The sequence below is a fragment of the Lithobates pipiens genome, unplaced genomic scaffold (assembly GCF_037356315.1).
Source record: "Lithobates pipiens isolate NorthernLeopardFrog02 unplaced genomic scaffold, aLitPip1_a1.2 Scaffold_18, whole genome shotgun sequence".
Classification (NCBI taxonomy): Eukaryota; Metazoa; Chordata; class Amphibia; order Anura; family Ranidae; genus Lithobates; species Lithobates pipiens.
The window spans coordinates 16,423,651-16,449,306 of NW_027507758.1; the positions used below are offsets into that span (position 1 = coordinate 16,423,651).

At 41.3% G+C, this 25,656-nt stretch overlaps 1 protein-coding gene across 1 annotated transcript in view; it reads left to right on the forward strand.

Moving 5' to 3' along the window:
* The window catches only part of MDGA1 (MAM domain containing glycosylphosphatidylinositol anchor 1), a 487,363-nt gene that overhangs the window by 283,144 nt on the left and 178,563 nt on the right, over positions 1 to 25,656 (forward strand). The window contains exons 6-8 of the mRNA XM_077485391.1: positions 19,601 to 19,870; positions 20,854 to 21,183; positions 24,919 to 25,212. Coding sequence (XP_077341517.1) covers positions 19,601 to 19,870; positions 20,854 to 21,183; positions 24,919 to 25,212 — 894 coding nt within the window. The remainder of the gene's footprint in view (positions 1 to 19,600; positions 19,871 to 20,853; positions 21,184 to 24,918; positions 25,213 to 25,656) is intronic.

Consider the following 25,656-nt stretch of genomic DNA (forward strand, 5'->3'; position numbering starts at 1 on the left):
TAGATAGATAGATAGATAAGATAGATAGATAGAGATGTGTATATTTCCTGGGAGGTCTACTGTTGCTCTATATGGCATTTTAAAGATGATCAATAACGCGGATGCGTTTTTTAAGTATGTGGCCCTTTGGATACTTGTATTTGTTCAACAAGACTCAATCCCTATAGATTTCAAAGGGATTGCATTACCATACTTTGCTGTATATGGCGTTTTAGAGGTTATTAAGGGCTTTTTTTCAGCGGGAATGTGTGGGGAACGCTAGGGGATCGATTGTCGCTGGAAGGATCATTTGTTTCTGGGAAGGTCTATCTTTGTTGGTGGGGAGTCTATTTTTGCTGGGGGGATCTTATGTAGCTAGAGAGCCAATTATTGGTGTGAGGAACCCACTGTTGAGGGAGGGGCCTATTGTTGCTGGCTGCCAGGAGATCTACTGTATCATTAGTGAAGGGGGTTTATTGTTGCTGGTGAGATCTATTGTTGCCGGGGCATCTATTGTAGCTGGTGGAGGATCCTATTGTTGCTGGTGAGGATTGTATGTTTCTAGGGGGTCAATTGTTGCTGAGCGGAATCTACTGTTGAGGGAATGGTCTGTTGATGCTGGCTGCTGGGTGATCTACTGTATTGTTATATGGGGGGGTCTATTGTTGCTGGGGGATCTATTATTGTTGGGGAGGGGATCTATTTTTGCTGGAGGGGATCTATTAATGCTGGGAGGGGGGTTTATTGTTGCTGGGGGGACCTATTGTTACTAGGAGATCTATTGTTGTTAGGAAGATCTATTGGTGCTGGCTGCACAGGATCATGTGCTAGGAGGTGGGTAGGGTATGTAGGCAAGGGGAGACTTGGAAGAGGGAGTACCTGTACCTATTCTATGAGGAGAAAAAAGCCCTGAGATTATCAATAAAAAAAATGCGGTTTTCAAGTGTGCAGCCCTTTGGACTTGTATTTATTCCACACGGCTGCTTGCACCTAAATATACTGGAGGTGAAAGGGGCTGTGTTGCGGACCCACCTAGAGCAGCAGCATACACATTGAGTCTAGAGTGAATCTTATCATTCAATTGTGTACATTTCTAGAGCTAATAAGCCAGTTATTGTCAAACAAATGCCATAGGGAGTCAGGCACTGCCATGAGGACAAGTACCAATGCCAAAATTAAAAAAAAGATAAACAAAATGCCTTTTGTAGAAGGAGATCAAATAAAAAATCAACCAGCGCTAAACACAATAAAATAAGTGAAAAAAGTGAAAAAATGCAGCTAGAATACTATAGGTCAAAATACCAAATCCCACATTACAAAGTAAAAAGTAACAGTACAGCGCAAATAAATAATAAAATATTAATATAAAAAGTCCATAAAATGAAAAATAGATGAATAATAGATGCAGTGATCAAGAAGAATCCGCTTGTGCAGTGTGTCTTCAATCAGTATAACAAGTGACGATGTGATCCCTTCACCATTGAACAAGTTGGACTCTCACCTCAACTAATGGACCCCTGATATATCAGACAGGTCAAAAACACATGTTCCCATCAAGGGTAGATCATAAGATTTCAGCAGACCAAACGGAAGTACTCCAAGGAAAGATCCTCCTCCGTGTCATCAGATCAATATGATTTCATGTATAAATATAAAGAACAAGCAAATCTAGTGCTCTCCGTTGATACAAATTTATTTTAAAAACAAGTAAAGGGAAATTACATTCACATTTGTAAGCACTGATCTCCAGTGCCGAGTGCTAAGCAAAAGAAACGAATACCATGCGTGGATCAGTGTATCAGCCTGCGGATGACGTCACGGCGCGGGTCACGTGGTCCGTACGTGTTGCGTCCCAAAGAGTAGGCGGGACTTCATCAGCGGTGACGGCGTGACGTCGAACGGCCGCTTTTAAGCCAATACACTGATATTAAGCCAATGAGAAGCAGAGTTATGCGCAAGACAAGTACCAGGGGAGGCACGTATCAAACGTGACACCGGAACACAAATCTGCGCACAATAACAATATAAGGGAGAGAGGAAAGATATATTTAAAAACAATGCAGGTGAAAAACAAAAAACAAAACCAGAGGTAAGCGCAAATCTTGCCTACTGGATGGCAATATGCAGCAATCCTCTAGTTATTCCCACATAAACTATGTAGAAAACATAAGAAAGTATTATTGCCAAAAAAGCAATGCAATATTATAGCACTGAGATGAGGTCACACATGTGTGTATCTCCTAATCAGTCCAACATTACTGGCAATAAGACACATAAAATATAAAACCACATAGCCGCTGATATCATCAGCAAGCTACACTGATCCACGCATGGGTTAATGAAAAATAAATATAAAAATGGAAAAATAATAATCATAAGAAAATATAAAACAATAATATAAAAATATATATATACAAAATATATATAAAAAAGTAAGAATAAAAAATACTAGTCAAAAATTACTTAACTAACAATACAAATAAAATTAGAATTAAAAAAGAAGAATTATTATCTGTCCGAAATGAAGCAATTTAAATCAAAATCCACGTTCAAGCCTCTCGGGGCGAGACCGTTGTTTCATGGATCCAATAAGACTCACGTTTACTTAGTTGGCGTATGAAGTTACCTCCACGCCAATGTTTGGTTACCTTCTCAATCCCCCAAAAGCTCAAACTTCTAGGGTTCTGAGAATGCACCAATTTAAAGTGGCGAGACACATTATGAGTCTTGAGACCCTTTTTGATATTATTCACATGTTCGCCCAACCTCACATGTAGGGGTCTAGACGTTCTACCGATATATTGGAGACCGCATCCACATTGTAACATATACCACCCCTGCAGTAGAACAGGTGATAAGTTTATCAATCTTATATTCCCTGTTATTACTAGTGGCAATAAAAGATTTTCTCCTTTTTATATTACATCTGGAATGTCTGCATGCCGTACACCTACCACACGCGTAAAAGCCAGATAAAAAAGAGAAAAGTCTACTTTCAGTGGGCACAGGGGGATCGATAACACTAGGTGCTATCTGGTCACGTAATGAGGGAGCCTTCTTGTATATGAAAGAGGGCCGTGCAGGCAGGAGAGGTCCCAACACACGATCCTGTTTCAATATGAACCAGTTTTTGGCAACCACTTTTTCAAATTTCTTGTGCTGTACATTATAATCCAGAACCATTCTGAAGTTAACCCCTTCTACTTTTGATTCTTTTACTTTGTCTCCAACTAAGAGAGATCTATCCATCTGTTGGACCAAAGCCATTTCATGATCAAGGGCAGATCTATCATATCCTTTTTCTTGAAATTTAGAGGATAAGGTTTGGGCCTGAAGCATAAAATCATCCACATGAGAACAATTCCGCCTCAGTCTTACATACTGTCCTCTGGGGATATTGCATAACCAAGACTTATGGTGGCAGCTCCCCAGAGGAATGTACGAATTCCGATCAGTTGGCTTGAAATTTTTTTTTAATACTAGCCCATCATTCGCTTTAGTGATCTCCAGGTCCAAGAACACCATCCGCTCTTGGCTGATGTTCCAGGATAACTGGATATTTTTATCATTTGCATTCATGGTGCAGATAAATTTATCCAAACCAACCCGATCACCATTCCATATAAAGATCAGATCATCAATAAATCTATTGTAGCAAATTAGTTCCTTGGGGCGGTTCCGAAAAACAACATCCTCCTCCCAGTGGGCCATAAATAAATTGGCCACACTGGGAGCAAACCTAGCCCCCATGGCAACCCCCCTTATTTGTAAATAAAACTGATGGTTAAACCAAAAATAATTCCTAGACAAACAAAAATCCAAACATTTGAGAATAAACTTTTTATGGCACTCAGACAGATCGGAATAAGTGGACATAGCCCACTGAACTGAAATCCGTGCATCATTGTGTCCTATAATAGTGTACAGGGAACCAACGTCAGCGGTTACAAGAAAGCAAGAGGCCGTACTCTCTAATGATTCAAGAATTTGAATAATGTGTTTAGTGTCTTTAAGGAATGCCTTAGTTTTCAACACCAGGGGTTGTAAGAAAGTATCAATGTACTGACCCACTCTCGAGGAGATGGAGTCAATACCATTGACAATAGGCCTGCCAGGGGGATTAACACAATCCTTATGTATGTTTGGCAGGCTATATATAATGGGGGTTCTGCAGAATAATGGATCAAGATATAATCCCTCCTTTTTATTAAGAATGTTCTTATTTTTCCCTTCTTCTATTAGCCAGTGTAATTCATCCTTGTACTGCAACATAGGGTCTTTATTCAAAATTTGGTATGTGTCAGTGTCACTGACAAGTCTATTCATTTCGGAGAAAAAATATTTTTTATTTAAAATAACCAACCCCCCCCCCCCCCTTTATCTGCGGGGCGTATGATAATGTCATCCCTGCTCCTAAGGGATTCCACTCCCAATTTGATATACTGGGGGTCCTTCACTTTACGTACTTTAAGAGTGTCTAGATCATTTATTACAACATTTTTGAAAACCTCCAGAAACTTGTTGTCAGTGTTTAAAGGGTTAAACGTAGATTTGTTACGGAGATTGGAATGTTGATTTTCAAATGTTTTCACTTGTTTAACCTGGTTGGATAAAAAATATTTCTTCATATTCAAATTCCTAATAAACTTTTGAATATTAACATAGGTATGGAATTTATTTAAATTCCTAACCGGAGCAAATTTTAAACCCCTATCCAAAACTTTTAACTCATTATCACTTAATGGGCATCCACTTAAATTATAGATACCTGCTCCTACTGGGGTTTTTGTTTTTGTTTTTTGAACTCTCCTGCCCCCTCTCCTTCCTCTCTCTCTTTTCTTTTTCGAACCTGACTGCCCGACCGGGGGGTTCCGTAGGGTTGCTGTCTCCACCACTCCTGATGGATTGGTGGGGGTACAAATGGTGGATTGATGGATTGGTGGACAGGAGGTTGCACATAAGGGCCCCTCCCGGGTCCACTCTGTGCACCCGAAAAATCCCCTCCCTCTCCAGCTCCTCCATACTGTAATGGTGCAAACCTATTAGACACAGATAAGGAATACCTAGGTTGACCACCATAAGGAGCCCTCTGATGGGAACCATAATCATACTGGTATCCACCCTGTCTACTTGGGGAATGATAACCATAATAGTACTGGGATTCATTACCAGGAAATTCCCTAGAATCCAAATTCCTATCATGATTACCATTACCTCTACCTCTTTTTCTTCCATAGTTATTACGGGGTCCCTTACTATGTGTGCCACCCCTAGGAACACCACTCCTATTGTTGATGGGCCCAGATACAGGATACTCCAAGATAGGGGTGCCTTGGGAACCAGGAGGGGGTACGGGGGCTGTAACATCAACCTCAATAGGGACATTATGGGAGATATCTCCCTCAGTTTGGTTCATTTTCTGCCATTTAAAGACATTCCCCCCATTGAAGTCATCAGAATCTCTCATGAATTTTTTCTTTTTCTTATTTTGGACCTCAAGGTCCCACTTTGCAATCTTATCCTTTAATTCGACAGAGAGTCTAGTGAAGTCAGGAGTGCCACAAGAACAGGCCCAGCATAGGAGGAAGGAGCTTTTGCAACACTCAGGAATCCTTTAAAACCCATAGCAACCCTAAGCCCTTGTACACATGGTCGGACATTCCGACAACCAAATGCGTCGGATTTTGTCCGAAACTGTTGCATACACACGGTCGGACAAAGTTGTCTGAAAATCCGATCGTACTTAACGTGTTGACGTTATTTCGTTAGGACGGGACTACGTTCAGGCTAGTAGCCAATAGCTTTGGTCTAGGAATTTGACCTGAGCATGTGTGGCACTTTGTCCGATCGGAATTCTCTACACATGATCGGACAATGTCAGAAAATGTTATAGCCCAGCTGGAAAACTTGGTCCGTCGGATACTCCAACGGAAACAGTCCGATAGAGCCCACACAATGTCGGATTATCTTTTAGAACGTGATGACGTAATTTCGTTACGACGGGACTACGTTCAGGCTAGTAGCCAATAGCTTTGATGTAGGAATTTTATCTGAGCATGCGTGGCACTTTGTCCGATCGGAATTCTCTACACATGATCGGAGTATGTCCTATCGGAGCATTTTGTCGAAAAATATTTCGGGCAAGTTGGAAAATTTGGTCCGACGGAAACAGTCCGATGCAGACCACACACAGTCGGAATATCCGACAAAACGCTTCGATCGGACACATTCCGTCAGAATCTCCGATCGTGTGTACAAGGGCTTAGTCTGCACAACCAGCAGGGTGTCAAGACGCACATCTTCTAAATGTTTATTTCTAAATAAAATGTCCTTCTTTCCCGTACCAGAAAGTTGGAGATTTGTGAGGTTATCTTCAGCTTGGAGATCAGGACAAAGTCTTGAACAGAATCTTTGACATTTTGCGGAGTGGAGGGTGTAATATTTGGTAGATTGAGTTCTTGTGTATTGTGACTGGCTGGTTGTTACACTGTGATGGACACTTTAATATCAGATCTTGTTATTTTATGAAGCTGGTAAGTGGATCCGAGATAGATGTTAGTGGTCCATTACCAGCCTTACAAAGGTGTTACATTAGAGGTTGATGGCCGGTTGGGCAAAAGGAGAGTGGAAAAACTTATTTTCAAGGACTCTGTGTACGATTTAAAAACACTACTCCACAGAAACACTCAACGCATAGATATCTTTCTTTAGTGGCTTCCATATTGCAAATAACCTTAAGAAGAGAGAATAAAAAGCCCCAACCACGTCAGAGAGACTGTAATGGAAGAGACAATCAGGAGTCATAGAAAAGAGGGACTACAAGACAGAACATGCAGAAAATCACATTTTTAGCACTACGTACACCTACATTTTCCTACAATTTTTCTGCCAACCTACTGTACATACTGTAGATATTAGAACATCAATGTTGTTCAACATCCAGTCCAAGGCAACCTGAAATCCTGCACCCCAGTAAAAGAGATTCATGTGACTAGGAATAAACACAATTGTGAATTTCTGGTCCCATCATTTATTTTTATTTATTTTTCTTTTCAATCTCTTTTGATTAATTTTCCAAAAACATTTAATACTAATACATATACATATACATTCCTTACTTTATAAAATAGTGCCCTATGCCTTTAACAAAGAGCAATGATCTCCCAAAGTGATTTCTGTATTCTGACCATATATCAATACATTATTCTTTTATCATAAATAGAATCCATTGCAATGTCTCTTTTCCATTCATCACATACATTTAAAATATAACACTACGGGGGGCAAAAAACAAAACACCCCCCCCCCCCCATTGGGGTGGTATGCTCACTTTCATAAATATTTTATAAAAACTGCAGGACCTAAACTCTTCCCATTGTTGCCATATTTCTGAAATTTGATTACACTGGTCCCATAATTTTGATGAAAGTTGCCTGATTTTTTTAAAGTATTTCCCATTTTGGGGCAAAATTGAGAATTTCTGGTACCGAAATTTTGCCAAATGCTGCCAGATTTCAGCAAAATAGTTACCATTTTGGGTCAAAATCAGGAATTTGTGGTACCGAAATTTTGCCAAAATTTGCCAGATTTCAGCAAAATATTCACTAGTTTGGTGCAATACAGAGGGGTAAATTTGGAAAGCAAGAAAAGCAAAAATACCCCTAAAGACAGAGAATAAAAGGCCCAACCACCTTGAAGATTTAAGAGACACTCAGATTTAATGGAAACGAAGACAGAGCATGAGGAAAATCACATTATTAGCACCAGATAACCGTTCATTCTTCTACAAGTCTTCTGCCACCTATATAGGTATTGGATCTTGACTGTTCCACACCAGTCCAAGACAACCTGCAATCTATGCACCCAGAGGAAAAGAGTTTGTTGTCAATAGGGATAAGCAAAATCCCACATTTCATGTTACCAAAATTTTATCAAAATTTGGGAGTTTCCATCAAAATTGTTGCCATTTTGGTGTAATAAAGTGGGGTAAATGGGAAAGGCAATAATACTGCAGATATCTCTAAGAAGAAAGAATAAACAGCCCAAACCACCTATTGGAAGTAACCCTCTAGAGCACAGGTCTCAAACTGGCGGCCCTCCAGCTGTTGCAGAGCTACAAGTCCCATGATGAAGCATTGCAAGACTGACAGTTACAAGCATGACTCCCAGAGTCATGATGGGACTTGTAGTTCCACAACAACTGAAGGGCCACCAGTTTGACACCCCTGCTCTAGAGAAGGGGCCTCCAAACTATGGCCCACTAGTTGTTCAGAAACTACAATTCCCTACATGCCTAGTCATATCTGTGAATGTCAGAGTTTTCCAATGCCTCATGGGATGTGTAGTTACTGGAGGGCCATAGTTTGGAGATCCCTGCTCTAGAGTAATGGAAAGGAGAGACTACAAAACAGAGCATAAGGAAAAATAACACTATTAGCACCAAATATATGTACATTCTCGTACAGATCTTCTGCCAACCTGTACAGTTAACACCGTGATCTGAGACAACCTGTAATCTCTTTGCCTTGGGGAAAAGAGACTGCTGTGACTAGGGATAAGCAAAATTTAGGATTTTAGGCTACCAACATTTTGGTGAAATTTGGGAGATTTCAACAATGTTTTTGCCATTTTTGGCATAATACAGTGGGGTAAATGGGGGAAGGCAGAAGAGTAGCCCTAAGAAGAGACTTACAAGAAAAGAGCATCAGGGAAATCCCATTATTAGTACAGGATACACATACAATCAATTCTTCTGGCAGCTTATATAGGTATTAGATCAACATTGTTCAACATCCAATCTGAGACAACCTGCAATTTCTGCATCCTGAGGAAAAGAGATTGTTGTGACTAAAGATAAACAAAATCTTTTGTAGCAAAATTTTGTAAACATTTAGCCAATTTCATAACATTTTTCACAATTTTGGTGCAATACTAAGGAGAAAATGGGGAAGGCAAAAATATTGCAAATAGCCCCAAGAAGAGGGAATAAAAAGTCCCAACCACCTCAGAGAGATCATAATGGAAGGGACACTCAGGACTTATGGAAAGGAGCGACTACAAGACAAAATGTAAACAAAATTAAGTTATTAGCACCAGATACAATGTACAATCTCCAACAGGCCTTCTGCATTCTTTCATAGGCATTAGATCATTACTGTTCAACACTGCAATACAAGGGAACCTGCAATCTTTGTGACCCGGGGAAGAGAGGTTGTTATGTCTGGGAATAAGCAAATTTGAGAGTTTCATATCACCAAAATTTTGTCAAAAATTTGGAGATTTTGTCAAAACGTTTGCCATTTTGATGCAATAGAGTTGGGTAAATGGGGAAGTCAAGAATACCACACATAGCCCCGAGGAGAGATATTAAAAATTCACAACCACTTCTTAATATCATAATGGAAGAGATGCTCAGGAGGAGCAACGGAAAGGAGGGATTACAAGACAGAGCATGAGGAAAATCACATTATTAACACCAGATACCTGTACATTTTCCTACAGGTCTTTTGCCTGTTTAACACCACAATCCGAGACAACCTGCAATTCTTGCACCCCCTCCAGAAAAAGATATTATTACAAATAAAGTCAAGCATTAGCCTCTTTACCAGAAAGAGAAAAGCGGACAGTTGAAACATTTTGTACATTGTACAAACAAGGAAAAAAATAACAAATGTGAAAAATAATAACTTTTGCCTTAGCAGCTCAATGAACTAAATTAAGATTTATGTAATATCCATTTTTTTTTTGCTGTTGACCATTTAGGTATCTAAAAAAAGCATAAAGTTCTGTCCTCCATGTGTTAACCCCTTTTTGGTCTGCATGACCAGTGGAACCCGTATTCTAAATATTTATTTCTGAAAAATGCTCTTTATTTCCCATCTCAGAAAAATCTGAGGTATGGGAGGTCATCTCAGGGTTGGAGAGCAGGACAAAGTCTCAAGTGAAATCTTTGTCATTTTGCAGAGCCAAGAGTATAATTTTTGGTAGATTGTGTTATTGTGTATCGGGCCTGGCTGGTTATTACACCATTATAAGCACTTTAATAACAAATCTTGTTTTTTTTTTATAAATCTGGTAAGTGCATCCAATATTGATGTTAGCGGCCCATTACCAGCCTCACAGAGGTGTCAGATTAGAGGCTGATGGCTGGTTGGGCAAATGGAGAGCGGCGTAACGTGCTTTCAAGAGCTCTGTGTACAGTATAAAAACACTACTCAACAGAATCACACAACAGATAGATAGATATCTTTCATAAGTGGCTTCAATTTTCGCAAATAACCCTAAGAAGAGAGAATAAAAGCTCCAGTCACCTCAGAGAGACCATAATGGAAGAGACACTCAGAAGTAATGGAAAGAAGGAATTACAAGACAGAGCATGTGAAAAATCACATTATTAGAGCCAGATACACGTCCATTCTTCAAAGTTCAACACCCAATCTGAGACAACCTGCAATCGTGCACCCCCTCAAGACAGGAGATTGTTGCGACTAGGAGAAAACAAAATCAAGAATTTCTGGTACAAAATTCTGTCCAAATTTGGTAGATTTTATAAAAATTTTCACCATTTTGACGCAATACAATGGGGTAAATGGGAAAGGCAAGAATTTGGCAAAAGGAGAGAGGATAAAAGGCAAACAACTCAAAGATGGAAGACACACACAGAAGTAATGGAAAGAAGGACTAGAAGACAGAGTATGAGGAAAATCACCCTAATAGCACCAGATACATGTACCTTCTCCTACGGGTCTTCAGCCTACCTATATAGGTACTGGATCAAGAGACAACCTGCAAGGTCTGCACCCTGGGGAAAAGAGATTGTTGTGACTAGAATTAAGCAGTCGCGAATTTCATTTTACCAAAATGTTATCAAACTTTCGGAGGTTTTATCAAAATGTTTGCCATTTTGGTGCAATACAGAGGGATAAATGGGGAAGCCAGGGACATTGCAAATACAACACTAAGGAGAGAAAATGAGAAGCCTCAAACCACATTGAAGACAACATAACTGAGGGGTCACTCAACAGTAATAGAAAGGAGAGGCTACAAGAAAAAAATTTCACATTATTGACATAAGATACACATACAGTATATTATCCTTCAATTCTTCTCCCAGCCTGTATAGGTATTAGATCATCATTCTTTAAAACCAAGTTCGAGAAAAGCTGCAATTTCTGCATCCGGATGTAAAAGAGATTGTTGTGACTAACGATAAACAAAACCCGATAATTTTTGGTACCAAAATTTTGTCAAATTTTATTAAAATTTTCACCATTTTGGTGCCGTAAAGTGGAATAAATGCGGAAGGCAAGGATATCACAAATAGCCCTAAGGAGAGAGAATAAAAAGCCCCAACCACCTCAGAGAGACCATGATGGAAGAGACATTCAGTAGTAATGAAAAGGAGGGACTTTGAGACAAAGCATCGGTAAAATCACACTAATAGCACCAGATACACGTACATTCTCCTACAGATCTTTTGCCAACCTTTTATAGGTATTAGATCATCACTGTTCAACACCACATCCATAATAACCTGCAATCTCTGCTCCCCAGGCAAAAGATATTAATGTGATTAGGAATAAGCAAAAGTGACAACTTCATGTTACCAAAATGTTGTCAAAATTTGAGAGATTTCATCAAAATGTTCACCATTTTGGTGCAATACAGTGGAGTAAGAATTTCACAAATAGCTCAAAGGAGAGAGAATAAAAAGCTCCAACCACTTTAGAGAGACACTACTGGAAGAGACACTCGGGCATAAAGGAGGGACTTCAAGACATGTGGAAAAATCACCTTAATAACACCAGAAGCTTGTACATTCTCCTAGAGGTCCTCTGCAAACCTGTATAGCTATTGAATCATTATTCAACACCCAAATCCGGAACAACATGCAATCCCTGCACCCTGAGGAAAAGAGATTGTTGTGATTAGGGATAAACAAAATCAAGAATTTTCAGTACCAAAATTTGGGGGAATTTTTTAAGATTTCATCATTTTCATCATTAAGATGCAATACGGTGAAGTGAAAGAGGTTTGGAAGAATATTACAAATGGCCCTAGGGAGAGAGACTATAAAGCCCCACCACCTCAAAGTTGGAAGGGACATTTAGTAGAAATGGAAAGGAGGAACTACATAATGGAAAGGGCACTCAGTGGTGATGAAATGGAGGGACTATTAGACAGAGCATGAGGAAAATCACATTATTCGCACCATACACATAAATTCTCCTACAGGATAGATCCCTTGACAGCTCAAAGAGGATGGGAGTGGAAAGAGCAAAGGGACCAGTGCCAGGGCAGGGTCATCCAGTGCCCAGGGCTAGGGTTAACAGTGATGTTGCTGTCACTACTCCTGTCAGCCTTGTAACAGAAGCAACTGGCACAGAGTGCCCCATCCCTGCAATAAACCATTGCGCCCAGGGCAGCCTGCCCACCCCTTGTACCAGCCCTGAAAGGGACATACCAGTGTATCTCCCTGGCATGACTCTTGGATGAACCCTAGAAACAATGGAGGGGAGGGGGGCATGGTTCTTCGAGTCTATACCAAAAAAGACGTTCCAGCTAAGCAAATATCAGCTTGTTCCTAAAACTAGAAGGAGGTTCCTATTAGTCGATAATCTATAGTTGCTTTAGAAGTGGAGCCAGCAAGCCCATGTACATGAGAATTTGGAAGGTGTATCGAGAGCAATGAGGATTCATTCTTTCATCTCTGCTACTTTAAGTAGATAGTTGAGCCACTCCCAAATAGTCAGTATATGCATCGGGATGCATAGTTTGGCAGGGTTAACCATATGCATCGCTCATGATTTAAAGTAAGCCTTTTTCAGAAGAGAGGTATGATGTAAAAGGAATTGTGCCAGGGCGAAGTCAAGGTCATATGTAGTAACCTGAGAAATCAGTCTGTGCACCTCAGACCAGTAGGGTTGAAGAAGTGGGCAACTCCTACCTTTTTTGGTTTTGGATCTTTTACTATTCAGCATTGCAATCTGAACAGTAGTGTATTTAGGTTTTGTGCTTCCCTAGGCCTGACTAAACTTGTGCATACCCTAATTTAAATATGACCCACCCCTTCCTGTCAAGATCACAATCCTTGCTGTTTAAGACCCGCCCTGACATTTTCGAGTGGGAACACTAGTTCTGAGGGTTGGGGGGGTGGTGGATTCCCTTAATTTGCATAGATTTCCTCTCACTTCCTGTTTGGCTGTGGGGCAGGAAGTGAAGGGAAATCTCTGCAATGGGAAAGGGATGGTAAAAAATAAACTGACAGGGGCTATAACCCTCCCTTTATCCAAAATGAAAAAAAAAAGTGTTGCCTATAGTTCTACTTTAAGCACAAATTTCTGATAATTTGAGGGAGAGGACTAAGAAGATATAACCATGCCAATGGTGCAGCAGAAAACATATAGCACAGTAAGGAACGTTTGTGGTCCAGGATGATAGGACAGTCAAAATTAGAAGCAGCAACCCCCCCCCCCCCCACAGTTGTGGAATGCCAGCCTCCCGCATACCTCTCAGCCCAGTCCGCCCCATAAGACTGGCACTACACTAAGCCCTTGCACACACGGTCGGACATTCTGACGGAAAATGTCAGATCGGACCGTGTTGTCAGATAATCCGACCGTGTATGGGCTCCATCGGACTGATTCCATCTGAATATCCGACCAACAAAGTTTTAGAGCTGGGCTATAACATTTTCTGATAACATGGTCCGATCAGACTTTGTCCGATTGTTTGTAGAGAATTCCGATCGGACAACATGATCCGATCGGACTTTGTCCGATCATGTGTAGAGAATTCCGATCAGACAAAGTGCCACGCATGCTCAGATCAAATTCCTAGACCAAAGCTATTGGCTACTAGCCTGAATGTAGTCCCGTCGTAACGAACGAACGTCATCACCTTCTGAACGATCGGATTTTCTGACAACTTTGTCTGACCGTGTGCATGCAACACCAGTTTGGGCCAAAATCCGTCAGACAAAATCTGACGGATTTTGTTGTCGGAATGTCCGACCCGTGTGTACAAGGGCTTACAGTGTAGCGCAAGCCGGCGGGGACTCTTTCCGTGCTGCCCCCCTGCAAAGTGCTGCCCTAGGCCCAGGCCTTGCCGGCCTAGGCTAAGATACAGCGTGGAATCTGAGACAACCTGCAATCTCAGGATCTTGAAGATAAGAGATTATTGTAACTAGGATAAGCATCAGCCTCATTAACTAACTTTTTTTTTATCCATAAAGAGAAAAGCAGACAGAGGAAAAAAGTAAGATAAAAAATGTTCATGCAACATCATTATCAAATACACAAAAAAAGGAATAAATATCTAATGATAAAAACAATGAATTCGCCTAAGCAGCTCAACAAACTAAATTAAGATTCACGTAATATGCTGTTGTTGACCATTTGGGTATCTAACAGGGGAGGACTGACCATTCGGCCACTCGGGCACTGCCCGAGGGCCCCAGGCCACTAGGGGGCCCAATCAAGGTTGCCAACCTCAGTAAAACCAGGGACAGTATGTAAAAATCTGTGTTTTTTTTTTTTTACATCTGTTTCTGAAATGTCCCTTACCACCATCCTTTTGGTCTAAAAATCCTGAGATTATAGTTGTCCCACCTTTCCAGTACCTTCACAGCCAATAGAAACATGTCTGTATATACTGTGTGTACATGTATGTGTATAGTGTGCGATTGTATACTGTGTGTGTGTATACTGTGTGGCCCCATAATCTCTAATTGCCTGGGGGCCCCATAATCTCCTGTTGCCCGGGGGCCCCATGAATTGTCAGTCCGCCCCTGGTATGTAAAAAGGTCTAAAGTTCTTCACGTGTTAACCTTCTTTAGTTTGCATGGCCAGTGGTATGTCAAGGACACGTCTTCTAAATATTTATTTCTAAAAGAAAAGTCCTCCTTTCCCATCTCGGGAAGTTGGAGGTATGTGAGTTCATCTTCGGGCTGGAGAGTAGGACAAAGTCTTCAGTAGAATATTTGACATTTTGCAGGACAGAGAAGTGTAATGTTTGGTAGATTGTGTTCTTGAGTATTGTGACTGGCTGGTTATTACACCATGATGGACACTTTAATAACCGATCTTGTTATTTTATAAATCTGGAAAGTGGACCTGAGATTAATGTTAGTGTTCTATTACCGGCCTCACAGACGTGTCACATTAAAGGCTGATGGATGGTTGGGCAAAAGAAGAGCGACATAATTTACGTTCTTTAAAAAAATAAAATAAAAATTTGTGTACAATTTTATTAGGAAGGTCAGAAACAAGAACTCATTTCAAGAGCTTCTTTTCTTTTCGTTCGACATTAACACACAACAGATAGATATCTTTCGAAAGTGGCTTCCATATCTCAAATAAGCCTAAGAATAGAGAATAAAAAGCCCCAATCACCTCCGTGAGACCGTAATGAAAGAGACACAATTGGAAAAGAAGGACAGAATGTGCAGAAAATCACATTATTAGCACCAGATACACGTACATTCTTCTGCAGGTCCTCTGCCGACCTATATAACTATCGGATCTTCACTGTTCAAAACCACAAACTGAGTTTTAACCGAAAATTGGCAGATTTCATAAAAATTTGTACCATTTTGGTGCAAAACAGTGGGGCAAATGGGGAAGCTCTAATGCCGCGTAAACACTCGTTGGAAAAAGATATGACTGCTTTTCCGACGGGATTCCGCTCAAGTTTGCCTTCCATACACGCGGTCACGCAAAAGTTTTCTGAAATTACGACCGTCAAGAACGCGGTGACGTACAACACTATGACGAGCCGAGAAAATGAAGCTCAATGCTTCCGAGCTTGCGTCGAATTGTCTCTGAGTGTGCGTAGGAATTTTGCACGTCGCCAATTGCCACAGACGATCGCATTTTCGGATAGGAACTTTTCCCGACCGAAAAATTGAGAGCATGCTCTCAATCTTTTGCTGGCTGGAATTCGGCCAGCAAAAGTCCGATGGAGAGTACACACGGTCGCATTTCCCGACGAAAAACTCTCATCTGTCTTTTTTATTTTGGGCCAAAATTCTGATCGTACGAAGGGAGAATAAATAATAGCACCGGATGCACATACATCCTTCCATGACGGGTCCACATTCTACCAATCGTGATGCATTTCACCACTGTTGGCTTTCTCAAGCAGGATAGGCAAAGTCATCCCTGTGGAGGATGGAGACATTATTGTATGCAGCTTCATCTTTAGACAAATTAAACATAGCAAGAAGAGCTAAGTTTTGAAGTGCAACCGAGTTTGCCACAACACTCCATGACACCAAGGGGCATTTCAATCTAAGTACTTAAACTTTTCTATATTATTTTTCTTTAATTTTTTCACTCTACCTTTTCTCTCCAACTCTCCCATTTTATTTTGCTGGCTTGAACTCCAGGATCTTGAGCCATTTCACTGTGAATTTTTCTTAGAATCATCAATCAGCAGACTTATCGTCAACGTACCTGGTCGGAGGCTGGAGTGCTGAGAGCGCTCCCCTTCTGGCTGACTACAGAGCACCCCTGAGAGTGGTAACAGGAGATGCTAAGCCCAAAGAAGCACGGGTTGCCAGCCGCGTTAGGCTGAAGTGCTGAGGAGATGTTCACCGGATGATGGCCAGATAAGCAGGATGCACTGCAGGGCAGGAGTCCCTCAGAAGTACCAGGCGATACTTGACAGTAGTGAGAGCCAGGAGCAGGCTCAGGAGCCAGGCCAGTAGTCATGCATGGAGGTTCAGCCAGGAGCCGGAGCAAGAAGCGGAATCAAGAACAAGCTCAAGTCATACACAGGAAATCAGGCAGGAGTGGAGTCAGGAAAGCAGGTCAAGGTCATACACGGGCAGTCAGGCGAAGCAGAGTCAGTAGAGCAAGCCAGGAGTCATAGTCAGGGATGGAGACAACACAGGTCAAAGGGAATCTGGGTCACAAACAGGGAATCCAACAATAGCATAAGCAGGAGCACAGGAACATACAGGGGGGAGGGGTAACAATCATCCAGCAACATCTGGATCAGACTGCTGACTTTAAATAGGTCACTGATCGGCCAGGATCTGTCACGCATTGCGTGCGTCATGGCACACACACGTGTACAATTGCGCAGCAATGTTTACAGCCGCTCATGGCTGCGCGCATGCTCATTCGCGGTAGACATGTGCAGAACAAAAACATTTGTTTCGATTAGTTATTTATTTATTTACATAAATTCGTTTAGTTAAATTTGTTTCATTTGTTTAATTCGTTTTCGGAATTTGTTTTGTTTATTCCTTTTTCTAATCGATTCAAATTTTTCTAATTCAAATATTTTTCCAATTTCCAAAGAAAATAAAATAGAAAATAAAGAAATAGAATAGAAAATGTATTTTTTTTCTATTCTAGTCCTTTATTTTATAATCTATTTTAAATTGGAAAACTATTCGAATTCAAAAACTTTTCTAATTCGAATTTGAAAACGATGTGAATTCGAAAAGTATTTGAAAACTATTTGCATTCAAATTTCGTCCAAATTTTTTTTTGTTATTTCTGATTCATTGTAATTCGGTACTATTGAATTTGGATATATATTATATATATATATATATATATTATATATTTGAAATATTTACATATAACACTACTGATATGTCATATTTGAATAACTCTCATTATGACCTTTCTTATGTAAACTTATTTGCTACATAATTTTTCATGTATTTCTGTTCCCTTGGTCTCTGTAATCCTATTTCTTATTGTTCAATTAAAACGTATAATGTTATAAAATAAAATAAAAACTGGACAATAAAATTGTCAGTGAAGATCAAACTGGATTGATATCCAAATGGGAAAAAGCTACAGAAATGATGTCAAAGGTGATCTGATTTTTTTTATTTAATTTTTTGCTACGTTTAATTTCGCCATTTTTCATCCATCTCTTTTGCAGTCCATTGAAACCACAATTTTATGTTTTTGACTGCTGTACCATTTCAGCATAAAATGGAAGTTTAATAACTTGGTCATGTGTATGGCCGGCTTAATAGCAAGTGGATGATAATGGGGTGTTTCAATGGTGCTCTGAGGCAGAACGATCAGACATTGTGTTATTTTCTTCCTCTCAATTACATCCCTAGAAATTGTCATGGAAAGTTGGGGGGGGGGGGCGGGGGGGGGGGGCAGGACGACGACATGTACCAATGCAAAAGCAATTTTTTAAAAAGCCATTACAGTGGGGAGAGGGTCTTTTAAAGCAGCTTTTGGGGACAACGATGAAAATATACAAATCCCTGTGTAACAATGTAATGCTACATTTTGTGCACCCCAGAACAAAAAGGCCCCACCAACATAAAATTTAAAAAAATAACTACAAAATATCATCCCTGAAACAAAACATTCTATTCAGTTTAAAAAATAAAAAATCTGGTAAACCAAAAATAAAGTTAGGTTAAAAAAAGCATAGATAAGGCAGAAAAAGGGTTGGTTACCCCAGGAGCTAGCAATCAGAACAAAAGTACAATTGCCCGACTGTCCCTGTGCAGTTTGTAAGCTCTCCCTATCCATCCCCTACAGCAGCTTCCAGTGAACTGACATTATAGGGGAGATTTACTGAAATTGGAGCATGCTAATTCTAGTGCAGCTCTGCATAGAAACCAATCAACTTTCAGGTTTTGATGTCAAAGCATAATTGAACACTCTTAAGTTAGAAGCTGATTGGCTACCATGCACAGCTGCACCGGATTCTGAGTACTCCAGTTTTAGAAAATATCTCCCCCTTAAAGCTACTCTGTACCCCCCATTTTATATTGAAGGGGTAGACTTGAACCAAAGCCCCCATATTGGTCCTTATAAGCCTGCTGGCCATAGTTGGAAACCATTCAGTGCATTGTGGTTTAAAACAATTCTCCTGGGTGGATCTGCACATAAATTTGCCAGGGCTGCGAATCTTGAACCCACGGGATATGCCTAAAACCCACGGTAGCGGCAATCCCGAGCCTCATCCCTAAGTGACTATGCGTGTGCTATCTTTGGAGTTTTGAATAGCCTGGAATTTGGTCAGGATCTCTGAGGACATTTGTTACCGCCTGTGCCCACATTGGGGAGATTTCCCTTTGCTTCCCATGCGGTCACCAAGGTAGAAACATAGAAAACAAATGTAAAGGTCGCAAAGTTTCCAACTCTTTCCCATCCCATCCCAAAACTTCATTGGACTTCTATAACTCGCACCAAATTTGCCCACAAGCAAGCTATTAAAAAATATATATTATTATACTATATAAAAACACTTCGGACAGATAAAATAAAGCATAATTTTATCATTTACATTAAACCTGAAGAACTAAACTTTGATAACAGATTATTCTTTTTTTTCAGTAGATATTATATTGTTACTTTGCATTATCTTATAGCTCTTGCTTATTTATGTGTATTTAAAACTGAATTTTATTTGGATTATCTGCAGTTCTTAATTCTGTGAAATAACCACAATGCTTATAGTAGCTAGAGATCATGTGACCTCTTTCCTTGGTTTTAGTCTTCTATACATCACTTTATAATTTTGATGAAACCTAAAGAGGTAAACATTTCATAAAGGACAGTTCATGTTCTCAGTAGATTTTTATATTGTTACTTAGTTATGTCTGATGTTACTCCATGTTCTCTTCTAGCTCCGCCCAACTTGAAGTTGTCGGTGAACGAGACGCTGGTGGTGAATCCAGGGGACAACGTCACTATGCAGTGTTCTGTCACCGGGGGCGACCCTCTGCCCAAAGCCACCTGGTCACACTCCCCTAATCCCATGCCTCCCAACAGCGTCAGCAAAGGGGGGGACCTGACCATCTGGAACATACGGCCCCAGGATTCCGGCTACTACAACTGTACGGCCATCAACAATGTGGGCAACCCGGCCAAGAAGATGGTCAACGTCCTAGTGAGATGTATGTCCTGTATCAGGCCAGTAAACCTTAGTGATCCCGTATATATTTCACACTGCCATGATGAATGTGATGGATGCGTATAAATGTGCGTCTCATTGCTGTCTGGGGAGCTTTGTACTATTGCTTGGCTGACTTATTTCCTCCTGCCTAACACTATCCATATTTATTCCAAACCACGCCTATCCTGTGCTGCACGTGGTTGTGGGTCCAACATTAACATTCCAACCTAGGTACCTTCAGGGTTGCCCCCACTTGGCTGCAGGGTGACCACTAGGGATGAACAAAATTGAGTTTTCATTTTCCCAAATTTTCAGCCATAATCAGAAGCTTTTGGTAAAATTTTGACATTTTAAAATTAGAAGAAAAGAGGTTTAACCTTAAACTACGTTGAGAGGGTTCTTTACTGTAAGAGCAGCAAGGATGTGGAATTCCCTTCCACAGGCGGTGGTCTCAGCGGGGGAGCATTGATAGTTTCAAGAAACTATTAGATAACCACCTGACCGACTGCAACATACAGGGATATACAATGTAATACTGACATATAATCACACAGATAGGTTGGACTCGATGGACTTGTGTCTTTTTTCAACCTCACCTACTATGTAACTATGTAACATATAATCAGAGGTCCAAAGAATATGATTTTTGCCTATAGCTTTTACTTTTATTGTTACTTTGTCTGCCATCTTTAATGCTAAGAAACAGACACAATACTCCTGGTATCCAGAGATGTGATCTCTTCCGTAGGCTTCAGGTCACGTGATGAAGCCAAAGAGGTATTTTTGATTTCATGGCAAGAAATAACTTTTAGTTCTTGATTCAAAATAATAGGATTAATTGGTAATGCTGACATGCGCCCTGCTAAATCATGTGAAGTGTGAAAATGTCAGGCCCCACTTTAATGTACGAAATATTTAAGCACTCATCATTTATATTTATTCTTTTTGTTTCCTTTTTTTTTTTTTTTCTTTGGCCTTGAACAGCCATGAGAAACCTAACATATCAGATCACACCGGATGGCATTAAGGAGAGCGAGACCATCCAGCTGACTCAGGAGTTGAAGCTGTCTTGTCACGTTGATGCCGTGCCACAGGATAAGGTCCAGTACACGTGGTTCAAGAACCAGAGGGTGGTCAAGGAGACCAACAGGATCGTCATCAGCAGAAACGACCCAGAACTGCCTCCGGGGAGCAGCAGTCTAGAGATCTTAGACCTTAAATTCAGTGACTACGGCATCTATATGTGTGAGGCGTCCTTACTCAACCTGCCCTTTACCCTAAAGAGCAGTGACATAAACATCTCCGCAGAGACAGGTGAGCATACGCCATCTATAGTACCTTTAGGTGGACCAGTTAGTGGTGGGGGTTATGTATCAAGTCATAACAAAAGACAAAGGGAAGAGTAAATTACATGACTGTTCGATTGGGAATGGGGTGTCCCGTGCATTACCCCTTCTCTACTAGAGGATGTCCCCAGTCTTCTTGGTTGAATGACACCCAGGGTCATTCATAGACGTGTGCAATTCATTTAGTTCTGAATTCGAATTTTGACTAATTTGTTAATTCCGAAATTTCCGAATTTTCGAATTTTCCGAATTTCCGAATTTTTCAATTTCCAAATTATGTAATTACGGAATTTTCTAAATTTGGAAATTCCGAATTTGAAAATTGGAAAATTCAAAAATGTGAATTTGGAAATGAGAAATTTCGGAATTTCGAATTTCCGAAAATTCTAATTTTGGAACTTCGCAATTTCGGGAATTCGGAAATTCTAAATTCGAAAATTCCGAATTTGGAAATTGGAAAATTCAAAAATGTGAATTTGGAAATGAGAAATGTCCTCGTTTCGAATTTCCGAATTTTGAATTTCTGAAAATTCGAATTTTGGAAATTCGGGAATTCAGAAATTTTAAATTCGAAAATTGGAAAGTTCAAAAAATTCCATTTGGAAATGAGAAATTTTCCGAATTTAGAATTTCCGAAAATTCAAATTTTGGAAATTCGAAATGAGGAAATTCGAAATGAGGACATTTGAAAATTCTGAAATTTGGAAATTCTGAAATTTGAATATCCGTAAATAAGAATGAAAAACTGAAAAACAGAAATAACTAGCTAATAATAACTATTAAATTATAGGTATTGGAATTTCCTTTCAAATCTGGCTGTCAGTGAACGTAAGGAGTACGAATTTATCTGAAGTTACGAATGATCTGAAATAACGAATGCTGTATCTAAAAGAATGGAATGTAACGGTCTAATAATAATAAATAACAATAATAATATTAAAACCTTTTTATTATTATTATTTATTATTAATTTGTTCCATTCCATTTGTTTAGATGGGGCATTCGTTATTTTGGATAATTTGTAACTTCAGATAAATTTGTATTCACAAACAGCCATATTTGAAAGGAAATTTCAATACCTATAATTTAATAGTTATTATTAGTTAGTTATTATTTAGAATTTTACAGATTTTCTTTCTTTTTTTCAGATTTTCCAATTTTCATATTTTCTCATTTTCAAACTCTGAAAATTCAGAAGTTCAAAAATTCGGAAATTTGATAATTTGGATATTCGAAAATTTCTGAATTCTCAAATTTTTGAATTTCGAATTTTCCCATTTCTGAAATTTTCAAATTTTCACATTTCTGAAAATTCTAAATTCGGAAATTCGAAAATCCGATTTCTTGAATTTTCGAATTTCCGAAAAAAGCAAAAAAAAGAATAAAAAAAAAACAAACACATTTTTTGTCAGTGCACGTGTCTAGTCATTCAGCCTAGACAGCTGAGGACATGCTGTGAGTGCAGGGTGTCATGGCCCCGCCCCCTGAGACTGAGACTGATATACAAGGATGTAGGGAACATCAGTGACGTTCTCTGCATCATGAAGGAACATCCAGTTGCGGGGACGAGTCGAAGAAGAGAACATCACGTGACTAGCCTTAAGGACTGGTTCACACCTTTGCATTTTTTTGTGCGTTTTCAGTTTTGCAAAAACACACTACAGAACGTTTAACATGGTTTCCTATGGATGTAGTTCACATTTGTGCATTTTATAGAAAGGGCCAGGGGCTTTTTTTTTTTTGGTTTTTGGTTCCATAGACTTCAACGGATCAAACACGTGTATTGAAAAACGCAAAATGCACATGGAATATGTAAACTGAAACCGTGCAATAGGTGTGGACCATGGTCTCTTTAAGGTTTTTGCAACATTTCTCTCTTGAAAGTGGAACTAAATCTGTTGATTCAATGGTTTCAAAGAACAGCTACATTCCTAGCATACCGGGAATCAGGCCCAGACTGGGACAAAAAAATAAGCCTGGGCACTTTAGACCGAACATACCATGACACATTTACCATGACAGCCTCTTCCCCACTGTCCATCCTGATGGAGATGAGGGGGGCCAGGAAAGAGCATGAGGGGCCAGAGAGCACAAGGGGGGCTGGAGAACACAGGGGGGCCATAGAGCATGGGGGGCAGAGAGCAAGGGGGGCGCCGGAGGGCATAGGGGAGCCAGAGAACCCAGGGGGCGGTGAGCACGGGGACAGACAGTACAGGGGGCGGCGAGCATGGGAAGAGGTGGAGCACAGGGGTGCAAAGAGCACGGGGGCCTCTGGAGAGCACTAGGGGGGCAGAGAGAATGGGGGAGCTGTAGAGCAATGGGTGGGTTTGGAGAGCACTGTAGGGGCCAGAGAGTACAAGGGGAGGCGGAGAGCACTGGGAGGCTGGAGAGCACGGGGGGCTGGAGAACACTGGGGGGGAGAGAGCACAGGGGAGCTGGAGAGCATAGGGGAGCCAGAGAACCCAGGGGGGCTGGAGAGCATGGAGGGTGGAGAGATGGGGGCCGTGAGCACTGGGAGCAGAGAGTAAAGGGGGTGGAGAACATAGGGGAGCGGAGCACGGGGGGAGCCGGAGAGCATAGGAGAGCCAGAGAACCAAGGGGGATTGAAGAGCACGGGGTGGAGAGCATTGGGGGCTGGTGAGCATGGGGGGCAGAGAGTACAGGGGGCGGAGAGCATAGGGGGGCAGAGTACAGGGGCAAAAAGCACAGGGGGCTGGAGAGCACTAGGGGGACAGAGAGCATGGGGGAGCTGTAGAGCACTGGGGGGGGGGGTTCAGAGAACACTGTAGGGGCCAGAGAGCACAGGGGGAGGCGGAGAGCACTGGAGGGGCTGGAGAGCATGGGGGAGGTCCTGAGAGCACTGGTGGCTGTGGAGAGCAGGGGGGGCCTGAGAGCAATGGGGGGCAGTTCAGAGAAGCTGGATAGGTGGAGCGGTGGGGGCTGCTGCATATAAAAGAATCTCTCCATTTTCCTCCTGCAGCTTCCGAATGCCTGCGGGAAGCAGAGGAAGAGAAGCGGGCTTTCAGAGGCTGCAGGAGGAAAATAGAGAGATTGATTCTTCTATATGCACTCTTCCTATTCAGGCGCACTGCGATACGCACTCGCTTTCTATCTGGTCCGGCGTTTCCTCCAGCTCGTCCCCCTCTTCATAGTCACAGGTCAGCTAACCTGTACTTTCAGAAGCCCCCCACCTTGGCCCAACGGCTGAACTGAACTAGTGACCAGGTGAGCAGTGCAGGCTCAAGGAGTAGCCTTGGGCCCCCCAAGAACATGCGAGTGCCCGGTGTGCCCTATGGTCCAAGCCTGATGGGAATGCCAACTGTCACATTTGCTTGTACTCTCAATGAAACTGTCAAACCAACCATGGCAGTTGCAGATCGAACAGAAGCTAAGATGGCAGCTTCCATGGCTGAAAAGCATAGGAGGGTTTAGTTCTGCTTTAAGGTGGGTCTTTGAAGCTTTTTAGAGCTTTAAGTGATCATTTTGTTCTGTGTTTTTGGTCTTGGCTTTATACCTTTTTTTTTGGGTTGAAATTATTGTCATTTGATATGATCCACCATTGTGAAAGCAAGTTCTGTCATTGGTTGCCAATGCCCCAGCCCCAATAAGATGCAGCCAGCCAATGAGCAGGTGGATGTGGAAGATAACACCTAGAACTGTGCAAATGACCAAAATGTTCCTGTGATCTCTTGTTCTCCGGCAGTCCCTCCGTCGCTCAGTGTACCCAAGGAACGGGCAGTCATCACCGTACGGGAGGGCTCCCTTGCAGAGCTGGTGTGTGAGGTGCGGGGGAAGCCGCTTCCTCCCATTCTGTGGACCCGCGTGGATAAGGAAGGTGGATTCTCCTCCGGTGAATTGGTGGTGGAAACTCCCGATGGTAGACTACGACTGGAAAATGTTACACGGGAGATGAGCGGGACTTACAAGTGTCAGACGGCGCGGTATAATGGCTTCAACATCCGACCCAGAGAGGCTACAGTGCAGCTCAATGTCCAGTGTGAGTACCTATAGCATGAGAGATAGTAGTGGTGATACAAAGTACTGCAGAAAATTTCACCATTGTGGGAGGGACAAAGACACAAAGTACTGCAGGAAATCTCACCATTGTGGGAGGGGCAGAGACACAAAGTACTGCAGAGAAATCTCACCATTGTGGGAGGGGCAGAGACACAAAGTACTGCAGGGAAATCTCTCTATTATGGGAAGGACAGAGACACAAACTATTAAAGGAAATCACACCATTGTGGGAGGGGCAGAGACACAAACTATTATAGGAAATCTCATAATTGTGGGAGGGGCAGAGACACAAACTACTGCAGAGAAATCTCACCATTGTGGGAGGGGCAGAGACACAAACTACTGCAGGAAATCTCACAATTGTGGGAGGGGCAGAGACACAAACTACTGCGGGAAATCACATCATTGTGGGAGGGGCAGAGAC